The following is a 12,884-nucleotide window of genomic DNA, read 5'->3' as shown; positions in this document are numbered from 1 at the left end:
CTGGACCAAAGATGGAAAGGATTGTTCTATTAAGCTACGTTATGTGACTTCAAAATTGTTCAATTACCAAAATTTGAATAATAAGAAAGTCAGGCTACTCAGTTAAAGATGTCATAGTAGCTTGAAGCAACAACAACTGAAACTCAAACCGAAAATAGTTAGCAAGCAAAAATGGAAAGAGACAGTGCCATAATATAACATGAATCAACGTCGACATGGCTTTTCAGAAATACGTTTTAGTTTGCATAGCATCACATTTTAGTTCACGACATTGTTTTTTTGTGAGTTATAATAGCTCCTGCCATTTGACCTTATCTGATTATAATAGAAATTAGAGCTGTGCGAATCGCATTTTTGATTTTGGCTTCCAACGATTATGAAAACAAGATAGTCGAGGTAAATGATCATTGTGGCGCTGCCACATTCAGACGGAGCGCTTTCGTTCCTCCCTAAGCCAAACTTAACATCCAGATCAGCCGAATAAGTGAGTGTTGTAAAATGCAGTCTACTGTTGCTAAACTGAGGGACGTGCCTGCCTAATATTAAACAGTGTCATTAAAAAGAATTAAGCCGCTGTGTTCCCCAGGCGGCTTTCCGTGCTCGTGCTCCGAGATGGAGCGGAAAGCGCATAAGCAAAGTATAGCCTACTGTTTGATTCGGATTAGCGATCTCATAGCCTACTCACAAAAATGTCAAAAAGCCGTTTTGGCAAGTATCCTCGTAAACACAGTCGTTTGTGTCTTGACTCTTAAGTGAATGTAAACAGTTGAGAAAGAAAACGAGTGCGTAACTGTATATTGGATCTGTGCATTCGGTCTTATGCCATGCTCACACATCACATACTCCCTTTGCAGTGCGTATACAGTACGTATTGCAGTACGTAGCCTATGCAGTGCAGAAGCAGCACGGTCTCTTGTGCTTTCACATAAGACACGTTCGCAGTGTGCAACTGATCTGCGGCTGTATCCACAAACACAGCATTTATTCATTATTTTTATTTTAAATACAAAATTTGTAACTGAAAAATGCTTTATTCAGCATCTTGATTCTCTTTGTACACAGTACCGTTCCACAATAATTTCATAGACGTATTCACGTTTATACGCCCTAAATTTGAACAATGTATTATTAAATGAATTACCGTACTTCTAGATTTATATATCAAGATGCTCAAGCAAGTGGTAAAACATTTAAACATATAGCCTACTTTTCTTATTAAAATCACAAACATTTTAAACTAAAACTTACAACTGACAAAAGAGCCGACTCTCATGCCTTTCTTTTGTATTTAAATCTTCATATAAGAAATGCGGGTCATAAAGAACTTGGTTTTTCTTAAATGAATAACTTTTGTAGCTTTAAGGATTAATATAAATTGAATGTATCCAGGGAAGACTATGACGTGTTATTTTACATTTGATTAGTTTTACTTCGCTACATTAGTAGCCTAATATAGTTTTTGCTGAAGTAGCCCATTGATAATTGTGAGATTTTACTGATATCTTAAATTACTTATATCATGAAATAAGAAGGATGAAGGTTTCTGTGCGTTCGTTTTCGTCATTCCAATTAAACTTCTATCTGACTCCATTTGATCACAACCTCGATTGGATTGGAATGCCAATTGGTAAATTAAATAATAGTTTAGCTACGCATTTGATTATTCTATTTAACTCTTTATTGAAATTACACCCGTTCATCCGGATTCCTATAACGCTTTGAGTCTCGAACCGGCCAGGTATACGATCTCATAATCACAAACTCGTCAGTCTTGGTCATTAGACAGAGCTGGTTGACTAATATTCTAGACGGCCGTACTCTACTTACTTATTCTAAAATATATTATTTAGTCCCCATAGATCTGAACACACTTAATGACGGTAAGATTATATCTAACCAGAGGTCACGACCATTACCACAAGCTGACCAACTTAACTACTTCTAATGGTAACTTTGTATAATCATGCCATGGTTTCCCACGTACACTTAGGTAGAATAATATTACAATAGTAAGAGGTTGCGGCTCACTCTATTTAGATTGGTCTAACACACTGTTGTTCTAAACGGAAAACCCATTATTAGCCTCTACAGTCTAAGTATACATGACTAATGTTAGTCGGAGCTCTAAAACTTCAGTCGGTGTGCTCCTCTGCTCCACCTAAGCTGTATTTTAGTCCGTTACCAAACACGACTGTTAATTAACTTGCATTGACATAGAACATCATAACAATATATATAATCTTTCTAAGTGAACCGAGTGAAGAGAAGAATGTGTAGGGAAGGAAATAGGGAGAAGGAACAAATGTGAAGGAAGGACGGGAGGGAAAAACATCTTTCCCGCAACTTCACCCTGTTGGGTGTGGAGACAAATGGCAGTATGCGTGTCCATATCTCAGGAGATCAAAGTATCTGAGGTTCTGTTTGTCAGTGCTTGTCAATTCATGAGCATTATTAATGTTTTGATGTGAATAAGGGAAAGTAGGGGTTAGTTGACAGTGGCCACATAGGCTACGCTATTTCTCAGTAACTAAGTGGTTTTGAGTTGCATGCACATGGGCGTAGATTACGCGGGCTTTTTCGTAGAGCAAGTGTGTTCACGACAAGTTGAGGTTTTCGCGGGCCAATGTGTATACATCCAGACTTAAAATTCAAAGAGTCAAGATAGTCTATACGTGACTTTCACGTTTCCATGGTAATCAGTCACTCGTGCATCACGACTCGCCCATGCTCGCACCCGCGCTGTATCCAAGGGGGTAATCCATCAGCCAGAAACTGAAGCTTCCCCGGGGGCCGCCATTGATTAGCAGACCATCACCTGCTGTTAGCATTCCATTGACTCCCATTCATTTTGGCGTCACTTTGACAGCGAATAACTTTACATCTGAGGCGTTTAAAGACTCCATTTGCCCATTATTTATTTCTAAAGAAACACGAAAATGTATAAAAGGCTCCATTACCTTGTATCTTATGTTATGGCATAACCACTCGACTCTCTGTCGCACAGTAGAGAGATTACCGTATAAACAGACGGGTTGCTCACGTCACATCTACGTCAAGCTCAGTTTGAGTCTGCGCAGTACGCTCAGCCATCAGGAAGTGAGTGCTTCTAATTGACTTCACTTTTCTCTGTTAAAGTCTATGGGGTCGCTGTGTCCATTTCTTTTACTGTCTATGGCTGTATCCATCATTTTCATCGAGGTCACAATGAGTTCAAACGGCAAAAAACTCTTCACTCCGTTTTCCCGAAAAAGTCAAGCACTGTAAGGCTATGTTCACACTTAGCGTCTTTTTTCAAACTGCCAGCGTCTGTTCTACATTATAACCCTATGGAGTAAACCGTTTTTTCAAAAAAGTCCTGAGCGCTTTTTTAGACACCACCGCCGGCGTCTTTTTCTGCAGCTCAGAGCGTCTTTTTAAGTTGAAAAAAGTTCAACTTTTCTGAAAAGAACGCCCTACGTCAAGCGCCTTTTTGACAGCTGACCAATGACAAGCGAGTAGCGAGACCTGTCCTTTCCATAACAACAAGAACAACTGTCTGTCGTGCACCCACAAACGTCTTTGTGAACCGACATTCTCCTCCCCGGTAACTTCAAAAGCCAACGCAAGAGCCAACTTTCTCTTTCTCGACATTTTTTGCATCACACAGCACTAGGCTACTGTTGCAGCTCTTGTTATAGCAGCCCGGTCTCACCCCAAAACGTCATATACTTACGCGTCTTGACCATGCGTCAACATACGACGAAAAGGGTACCCCTTTAACGTCAATATGAGACGCAGACAGAAGCGCACCAGCAGCGCCTCCTAGCGGTACCCTAACGCATACCTAAACCTACCCATAACCCGAATCGTCACATATGGACGTTATGGGGGTACCCTTTTCGTCGTATGTTGACGCATGGTCAAGACGCGTCAGTATATGCGCCAGCCACAAAAGACGCGCTCGGCTGCTATTTGTAACCGAACGCTGCCAGCGTTTTTTTTTGCAAAAAAAATCCCGTTGTCAACTTTTTCTTGTCAAAAAAGACGCTAAGTGTGAACATAGCCTAAGTTGTCATGTGGTATCCGAATTGTGTTGCACAATGATGAATAGCACTGCCTATTTCTCGAGTTGAATAATTAACAAGTTTTGTTGGAAATTGAAAATATTCACTACCCGCACAAACGTGCGCTTATTTTCAGTCTTTTTTTTATTCGTAATGTCTTTTATTTTCACAGATATGTAATCAAAGCCCTTCAAATTAGAATAAAGATGGTGATTGTTTATGCTGAATTTAGATTTTCATGCATTAAAAGCCACTATCTGCTTGAATCATGCAGCGTTGTAACGTGTAGCCTATATGATGTTTACCATATATAATTCGGTAACACTTTACAATTAGATTAAAAAAAAATTGTAGACAAACTTTAAGTTGTCTTGAAAAAGCCGAAAAAGGCTATGTGCAGTATAAAGTACAGAACATCTTTCTTTCTTTCTTTCTTTCTTTCTTTCTTTCTTTCTTTCTTTCTTTCTTTCTTTCTTTCTTTCTTTCTTTCTTTCTTTCTTTCTTTCTTTCTTTCTTTCTTTCTTTCTTTCTTTCTTTCTTTCTTTCTTTCTTTCTTTCTTTCTTTCTTACTTACTGTTTTATTGCTTTAAACATAAATAGCATATTAAGCCAATTAAGCAAAAACCTGTCAACAAAGGTCTGAAAAAACGAAAAAACAACAACTGGTATAACGCTTGGCATTCTATCCCCCTCACTTTTGAAATGATGGCTACGCCCCTGTGCACGCACAAATAAATACATGTTTCTCTATGTTGGTTTCAAACATCTATAAATGTGAATTCTGTCTTCCAATCTAAAATTACAATTTCATCCTTTTATATCCTAACATGTCCTGCTATTGGTCAGTGCATGTTCATTAACTTTTTCTTTCTGTCAAATAATAACCTTCAAAAGGTTTTTTTGTAATCAACAAAGTTTATGTTTATTCACTGGAGTAAAAAGTGTGACAACTAGCTCCCCAGTCCCAACAAATGAAATTATGAATCTTTACTGTATATTGCCTATATTATACTTATAATAACTTATAGTTTAAAATGTTTGTTAATGTTAATAATTTAGTTATAAAGTTAGCCTTTTCCCCTTGTACCTTTAGATCTTTATCTCATTTTAGTAAAGACACAACAAAACCACATGACATTTTTTTTTGACTTTTAAGCACAAGACAAAACATGTTCAAGAAGCCTGATTCATTCATGTTTTCTTTTTCTATATTCAGAACATAAATGGACAAACATCTTTCTACAGCCATTCATCCAGTCCCGTCAAGAGCCCTGAACCATCTGAGGTAATAAAATAACATGTTCACGAACATATAAGGCTGAATACTGTTTGCATGAAATCATATGGTTAGTAGTAGCACACAAACACACACACACACACACACACCTAAAGTTACCCTTGACCTCTTGACTTTCATGCCTTTATGCGGAATACATGAGCAATAGATACTGTATTACACATGCTTTCCTCTAGGTTTGTTCATGCCTCTGGCTTGCTAGATGAGCTGGTAGAACTAGCTTTACTGTGAGGCAGGCTTTGGTGTGTATGTGTAGTTGCACGCACATGCTAATATGACCGCGTTTGAGCACAAGTGCAGTACCTGCAGGGTTTAGGGTGTGTCTCAGAGAAAGAATGGACTCGGTAATTCCCAGAGGAGACAGTGTGTTAACACCCATTTAGATTGGGCCCGACAATAGTCATAATATTGCAAGGAAAGTGTTAGAGGGAGTTGTCCTTTATCGCAACTGTTGCTGTCAACCAGCCTGCAGGTGATTAGAAGATGACAGGTTTATAAAAGAGCTTAATGTGTTTTCATAACATAGCTGTGGTCACACGGATGTTTTATTGTTTTATTTTTTTTAAACTTAGTGTATCAAGAAAACAGCAGTGTCAGTGAATTGTCATTTACATTCAAGTTGCAGTATTTTAAATTATGCAAAAAGTGTCTAAATATTTATTTAATTGTGTGTACGTGAGATTTCAGATAAATAACAACTTGAAATTTCAATAGATATGTCATCCACACTACTTTCCTGCAACACTGAAAAATAAGGTATGATTTTTTTGTTTTGTATTGAGCCAAGCAGTGTTTTTGGCCAGCTGAAAACACCAGACGCTCTTCTGAAAATGCCTTGCTGTGGTTTTTTTTGTGTTTTTTTGTTGAAATGCTTTGGTTGCTCTGATACGAAATATCCGTGGAAGTGTAACTAGTATCTGATTTCACAGATAATTTGTTTCTATATATAAAATGACAATACAATGAAAAGTGTTTGCTTTGGCTCTTGCTTTAAATGATTTTGTTCTGTTGTTGTGCTTGTTTTTGTCGTCTGATGCCATTGTACAAGCCGAATGTGGCGGTTTATCGGTGTGGTATTTGTCCCTCCCCTCTTCCACTGTGATTGGACGGCTGGGTAAAAAGTAGGGGTGTGCACGAATAGTCGAATCTTCAAATATTTGATCTGTAATTATTATTCGAAAAATAAAAATACTATTCAAATTTTGCTACATATGTTGCTTTGCTGGTCGTAAGGGGGTGAAATCCTAAGCACGCAAACTAAAACTAAGTGTCGCGCTGTGAAGCTTGTTAACAAGTTGATCGTATCTGATCACAGAATGTTGTCGTCTGCCTCTGGCGCACCGAAGTTTGGAATTACTTTGATCAAATGGATCAACATGACGTGTGGATACATTAGCCCTATTCGCACAGGATTAGTATTACCTGGTGACCTCTAGTCATTTGTAATAATTGCGGAGGTTGTCTGTGATCTTAATCTCGTGCAAATTGGCCATGTCTGTAATTTGTCAAGTAAAAATTTCCCCGCAAACCTACCAGATTTTGCCGAACACCGAGGTCCTGTGATAATATTAGTCCTTTGCAAATCAGCATCTCTGCGATTTGGCGGGGTCGTATATCATTTTTTCAAGGTTTTTGTTTCCTGTTCGCCCGTTTTTTTTATCCATCTTTCGCGAATAATGGAGTGTTGGAGTGTTTTGATAGTATTTTGGGTGCTGGGTATATCTATATCGCTATACACCATACAACTATAAAATTGGCAGAAAGAGAAGGCTGACAACCATCAGAAGACTGAAAACAAAAATGATTAGATGGAGATGGATGACATGTATAGCAGCATGCGGTATGAAACACTCTTCTGTTTATGGTATATCACACATCTATAGAACTATAACGACAAGACATTTCCAATCAATAGCCTATCCAAAATATGCAAAGCATTGACATCATATCCGGGAGATTCGAGTAAAATCACAGGCTTCGCTTATCCCGTGGGAATGTGCCACACGAAATTCAGATGTGGGGGTAGGGTGACCACCATCAAACAAACCAAATGTGGGACGATTAATACGTTTGTGTGGGCCAATGTGGGACATGTTAACAACACTAAAACATAACCTGAAACTGTAATATAATGTCTATCTAACTTAATAAAAACATTTGTATTCTGCCTTTCAGCTGATACAAATACAAAAAATTCTGGTGTCTAGAAAACACCATTACATCACAATGTAACATAACATGTCTTTATTTTACATGTCATTTAAATGGGCGGGTCATTTTTTAAATCACACAAGTTCCCCAGATAATACTAATCCAGTGCGAATAGGGCTATTCTTGGGTGAAACTGAGTTTTCACCAGGATGAAATCACATGAAATCCAAACATCAGTCGAATGAGGAAAGACAGCTGTCCATCACTGCATTCACAACTGAGTGAGCCGAGAAGATAACTTATCTGATAGCAAAATTATGTCGAGACATATGCTTCCTTTAAGTTTGGTCGAGGGAGACAGGTTTAAAGGGGTGGTTGATTATGATTTCACTTTTTTAACTTTAGTTAGTGTGTAATGTTGCTGTTTGAGCATAAACAACATCTGCAAAGTTACAATGCTCAAAGTTCAAAGCAAAGGGAGATATTTGCTTTTAAAGAAAGTGCTTTTTAAGGACTACAACAAATGTAGGGACTACACGACATTCCTCCCTGGTTAGTGACGTCACTAACCCAAACATTTACATAAACCCACAGCCCCCGGAACACGATTTATAGATGATCAAGACAGAATATGCTAATCAATGACTAGAAGATAAGCTGCATAAATTCATCAACTAACCATTCAGAAATGTCCTGTTGCATTCTACATGTTGTCACCTCTTCTTGAGTCTCTCCATCATTGTCTGACTCCGGTTATAAAACATAAAACATAAAAGGCTAAACGTTTTAGAAATTTTCAATGCATGTTTGTGTGAGTGCAAGCTGTTGTAGCTCCGCCCCCTGTGCCGGGAGCAGCAGCTCATTTGCATTTAAAGAAACAAACACAAAACTGTGTGTTTTTGCTCACCCTCAAAAAGTGACAATTTTAACATGCTATATAAAAATATCTGTGGGGTATTTTGAGCCAAAACTTCACATACACACTCAACATCAAATACTTATTTTACATCTTGTGAAAAGGGCATTATACCACCCTTTTAAGAACAGAAAACACAAAGCGCTGTAAGAAACTTCACTTAGCACACCGTTATCGGTGTCTCTGAAGCGTCTGTCGGTGGAGCGCATTTTCCCTGAACCTGGACTTATTGTTATCAGAATGAGGAGCCAACTTTCACCCGAACATGTGAATATTATTATTTTTTTCCAACATGAACATGTATAACAATATAAGCACGATAACCATATGCTGACTCGACTGTATATGGACGTTCTGCACGATAACTTTATTCCCGTTCGCTCTGCTTCAGCCAAACAGATACAGTTTGTTCTTTGTTTCTTTTGGTTGGCCAGACTCCAGCCAAAGCTCAGCCTAATGCTGTTTAACACAAGAGTGTGAAAAAAAAACAGTGCCAGAATTAAGCCAGAAGTGCAGAATGTAAGCCAGACTCGGCCCAGACTTTGTTGCTATCTGGGATGCATTTGTTCTGTATATTTTATTGTTTACACACATTGTTTAATGTTTTCAACTAAAAGCTATAATGTAAGCTTGTTGTGCATATTTTCTTATCATAATCTTGTTCACAAATGATGACAAAAAATGTAATGTTAAAAAAAATAATGGGTATCATTCACCAAGTATGCTTACAAACGATTTTATGAACAAATCACGATTCACCAAAAATTCGGAATTTAACCGTCGGGTTTCAACTGAAACCACACGTACGCAAAAAGCACTTACTCTGTACAGCCTTATAATCGTGTTAAGAAATTGTATTTTATCCTATCATGACTATAATACAGTTTTTTTTTTACCCAAGTAAAACAATATCATTCCAAACTAGTCATTAAGTGTTGAATGTTCTAAATGAAAATAGACTGAAACCCTTTACAAAGAATCTTTCCATAAGACTGTTTTCAAACATTGCAATATTATTTTTCTGTTTATAATCACATGATCCCGAGTCCTTCTGGTTCATTTTAAAAGCTAATTTATTTAAGGTCTTACCTAGGATTTTTAAATGCCAAATTCAAATGCTCCCATGCACACAAGAACTATACATGAAAATTATTAATACAATTTTTACATATTGTAATCCCTCAGAGATGTGGCAAAGAAACATGTTTTTTGGCATTCAATTTTCACTCCAAGTCATTGTTTTGCAAGAGCCAAGCCAAAATCATGATCTTTTCAGAGTCAGCTGTCAAAAAGTCAAATCATAGGAAAACGTCAAACAGTCAAGTAATGAGTTGAAGGGTCTAATTCAAGTCTTACTAATAATGTATAAAATCATAATTACAAGCCATTTCCAAATTTGTTTTTATTAAAGGCAAAATTAATTTTAAATATAATTATTAAAAACTTGAAACTTATGTAAAACTATTCCATTGGAGACAGCAGATAATCGATCTGTAAAAGTGCAATATCAAATAATAGTCAACAAAACAGCTAGCTAAACCACTACTGTCACGGTTCCCCTGTTCAAGGACTCTTATTTTGTTATTCTGTTGCCTTGATGTTTCTGGTTTCATTTTCTGTGCATTTGTTCCTGTTTCCTTTGTTTCCATTGTCGTCTGGTTAGTTTCCATAATTACCCTTGTCAGTATTCATGGTTACTTCATTAGCCTCTTGTATTCTTGCGTATATAATTAAACACCCCATGTTTTTAATCAGTGTTTGTCAGTCGTTGTTCACTTGTTGTAAAGTCTCCCGTAACGTCAGTTTGGATTAGTACTACTATTGGCTTCTTGTTTGGATAATCCTTGTGTCTGTATGTTCATGGACTAAAGACTGCTTGCTAAACAATCCTCACCTCTCCTCGTCCCTGCTCGTCCCATGATCTGATGCATGAATTCTTGAAATTCAACACAAAAGAACCACAGCACAAAGTTACAGTTTGTTCATATAAGATACTCGCGTACTAAAGCCCATTTTTATATTCATCATTGTGCCTGCATCAGCTCAATAACATCATTTGAAACTCCTCCAAACCAATCTTCAATGCTATCTCACATTACCATTCAATTCATCCTAAATGTGTTGAGTGCAATACACCTAATCACAACTAAATCCTCCTCTGTGAACGAAACTCAAAGCTTATGATGTGCTCCCAACTCCTGTCCCAGCATGTTTGCGAGCACAACCCTATGACAGCTTGAGTGTAATGTTTTTAAAACTTTAGGATAGGCCATATGAAAGACCGATGACGACTTAACCTTAGCACTAGACCTTCACGTTCAAGGGTTCAAAACAGAATGAACTGGCAGTGCCCATAGAGACAGTGTTCAAAATAAAACTGACAGGAACCTGAACAGATAACAACTTACAAGTCAAATTTTTTTTCTTCTGATGCGTAGAACCGAAGTTAAAACGACCAAAAATCAGTTTATTGAAATAACCCAGTTTACATAATCTGACAATGTTTACAAGTTTATCAAAAAGCAGGTTATTCCCCACATGCATTTCACTCAGAGTATGCAACATACTTCAATATAATTAGTCCCTCCATTCCTTCAAATGTCAAATCTCTCAGTTTCTCTGTATCTCTCTCCACTTGCTTCCTGTGGTCAGACACAACTTTAGTTTGAAAACCGAGCTCCTCCTTCCTTTCACTGTAGACCAGAGCAATGACCTGCTGTTACACTGGAACAGAGGAGCTTTTGGCTCACACATTGACCTATTTTTGCACACAGTAAGGTATTGTGGAAAGCAAAAGGCAGAAAGGACATCCCACAGTTACAGGATTAGTTTGTTTGTTAGGTAGTAATGATTAGTAGTGTCTTCTCATAATTCTTGGGAACTCGCTTATCAAAAGGTTAGATAAGACTTAGTTGTTATTTTCACATCAAAGTAAAGGGATACTAATCTGCAGTTCCTATTTCTCAGTAATTATTGGGTGATAGTAAAGTATCACTTTTGCCCACTCAACCATATGTACATTTCTGGAACATGTCAACAACAACATGTCCTGTGTGAACAGACTTGGACTCGAACTTGGACTCTACATATCATATAATTAATTTGATTAATTATTATTCAAATGGAATCCCTAGTGATTATGGATTCAAACTTTTATATAATATAATATAACCCTACAGTTTATATAAAGGTAAAGTATTTTTCATATCTTTACATGGTGGGATATATATACAGTATATAAAAAATTTTTTTTATGAACTTTCCGTAATGTTGATTTTAGGATTACAGCACTTTCTGTGCATTCCTGTGCAGAGTTGCTCAATCCTGCTGTGGGAATCGATGTTACAATAGTACAACTGAATGAAATTTGCATATAAGAAGGGAGTTCAGGTGATCTGGAACTACTCCTAGAAATATTTTGTACATTAACTCTTGACATAACCCATATATAAAGTTTTTTTGGTCACACTTTAGACTATGGTCCAATTCTCTCTATTAACTAACTATTAACTAAGACTTTTGCCTCAATAAACCCCTAATTTACTGCTTATTAGTAGTTTTTGTAGCGTTTAAGTTTAGGTATTGGGTAGGATTAAGGGATGTAGAATATGATCATGCAGAATAAGACATTTATATGTGCTTTATAAGTAACTAATATCATGGTAATATGCATAAGCAACTAGTTAATAGTGAGAATTGGACCTTAAACTAAATTGTTACCTTTTTTTTTTTAAATGCACACTTTTATTGATTATGCATAGGCCTAAGTGGCAGTTTGTTGGACTTCTAATTCTAGTGATACTACCTCTAGTCACTGAGTGAAACTAGAAGAACTAAACTCTATAATGTGTCCTTGCTTGCTGTGTGCAGAACTTGCTGCAACTTGTCAGATGGTAAAAGTAACTAATGTCCAAAGTACGTTTCAATCATTGATGATTTCTTATCTTCCTAATCTTGTAAGAACACACCCAGACGCAATCTTTTATTAACACAACTCTGCATCCACTCATGCACAGCTTATCCTGTAAAAATTAAGAGTTTAGTAATATGCGCAACTGTTAACAAGCTGGGCTCTTTGTTGTTGCAGCTCCAAACCGGTTTCGGCACAGTAGTCTCAGTAGTCCTTGAACTACTCTGAGTCTCAGAGTCAGTCCACACACCCAGTTAACACAGTCACTGCTGGTCTTCCTGCTACAGAATGTGTGGAATGTTCTCAAGGCCTGACACACCCATTGTCAAAAAACACTTTTGTCTTTCTATAAGTGCTCTCATAACAGATGCTGACCCCTGCAAACACCTGGACGAATGTCTCTTTTTATAGTACTTCTGCTGCATTGCTTAACATGCACTTTTTGCAGAATGCATAGGACAGAGCAGAGACACTTGTAGGATACTTGCTCCAGTTGCTCTTCTAGTAGAGCACGGTGCTACCAACACTAAGGTCACAATTTGAGTCACAGGAAACACATACCAGTTG

The 12,884-nt window shown here is 37.4% G+C and overlaps 1 protein-coding gene and 1 long non-coding RNA gene across 2 annotated transcripts in view; one reads left to right on the top strand and one right to left on the bottom strand.

The window, feature by feature from the left end:
- Positions 1-12,884, top strand: part of pof1b (POF1B actin binding protein) — a 33,427-nt gene that overhangs the window by 2,410 nt on the left and 18,133 nt on the right. The window contains exon 2 of the mRNA XM_082141313.1: positions 5,260-5,328. Coding sequence (XP_081997439.1) covers positions 5,260-5,328 — 69 coding nt within the window. The remainder of the gene's footprint in view (positions 1-5,259; positions 5,329-12,884) is intronic.
- The window catches only part of LOC309478059, a 289,830-nt gene continuing 282,325 nt past the window's right edge, over positions 5,380-12,884 (bottom strand). Inside the window, exon 2 of the long non-coding RNA XR_014198796.1 lies at positions 5,380-7,994. This is a non-coding gene — a long non-coding RNA (uncharacterized lncRNA). The remainder of the gene's footprint in view (positions 7,995-12,884) is intronic.

This window comes from Leuciscus leuciscus, assembly GCF_965113295.1.
Source record: "Leuciscus leuciscus genome assembly, chromosome: 16".
NCBI classification, from domain to species: domain Eukaryota; kingdom Metazoa; phylum Chordata; class Actinopteri; order Cypriniformes; family Leuciscidae; genus Leuciscus; species Leuciscus leuciscus.
The sequence above is the reverse complement of the archived record's forward strand: the minus strand, read 5'-3'. Positions and strand labels throughout refer to the sequence as shown.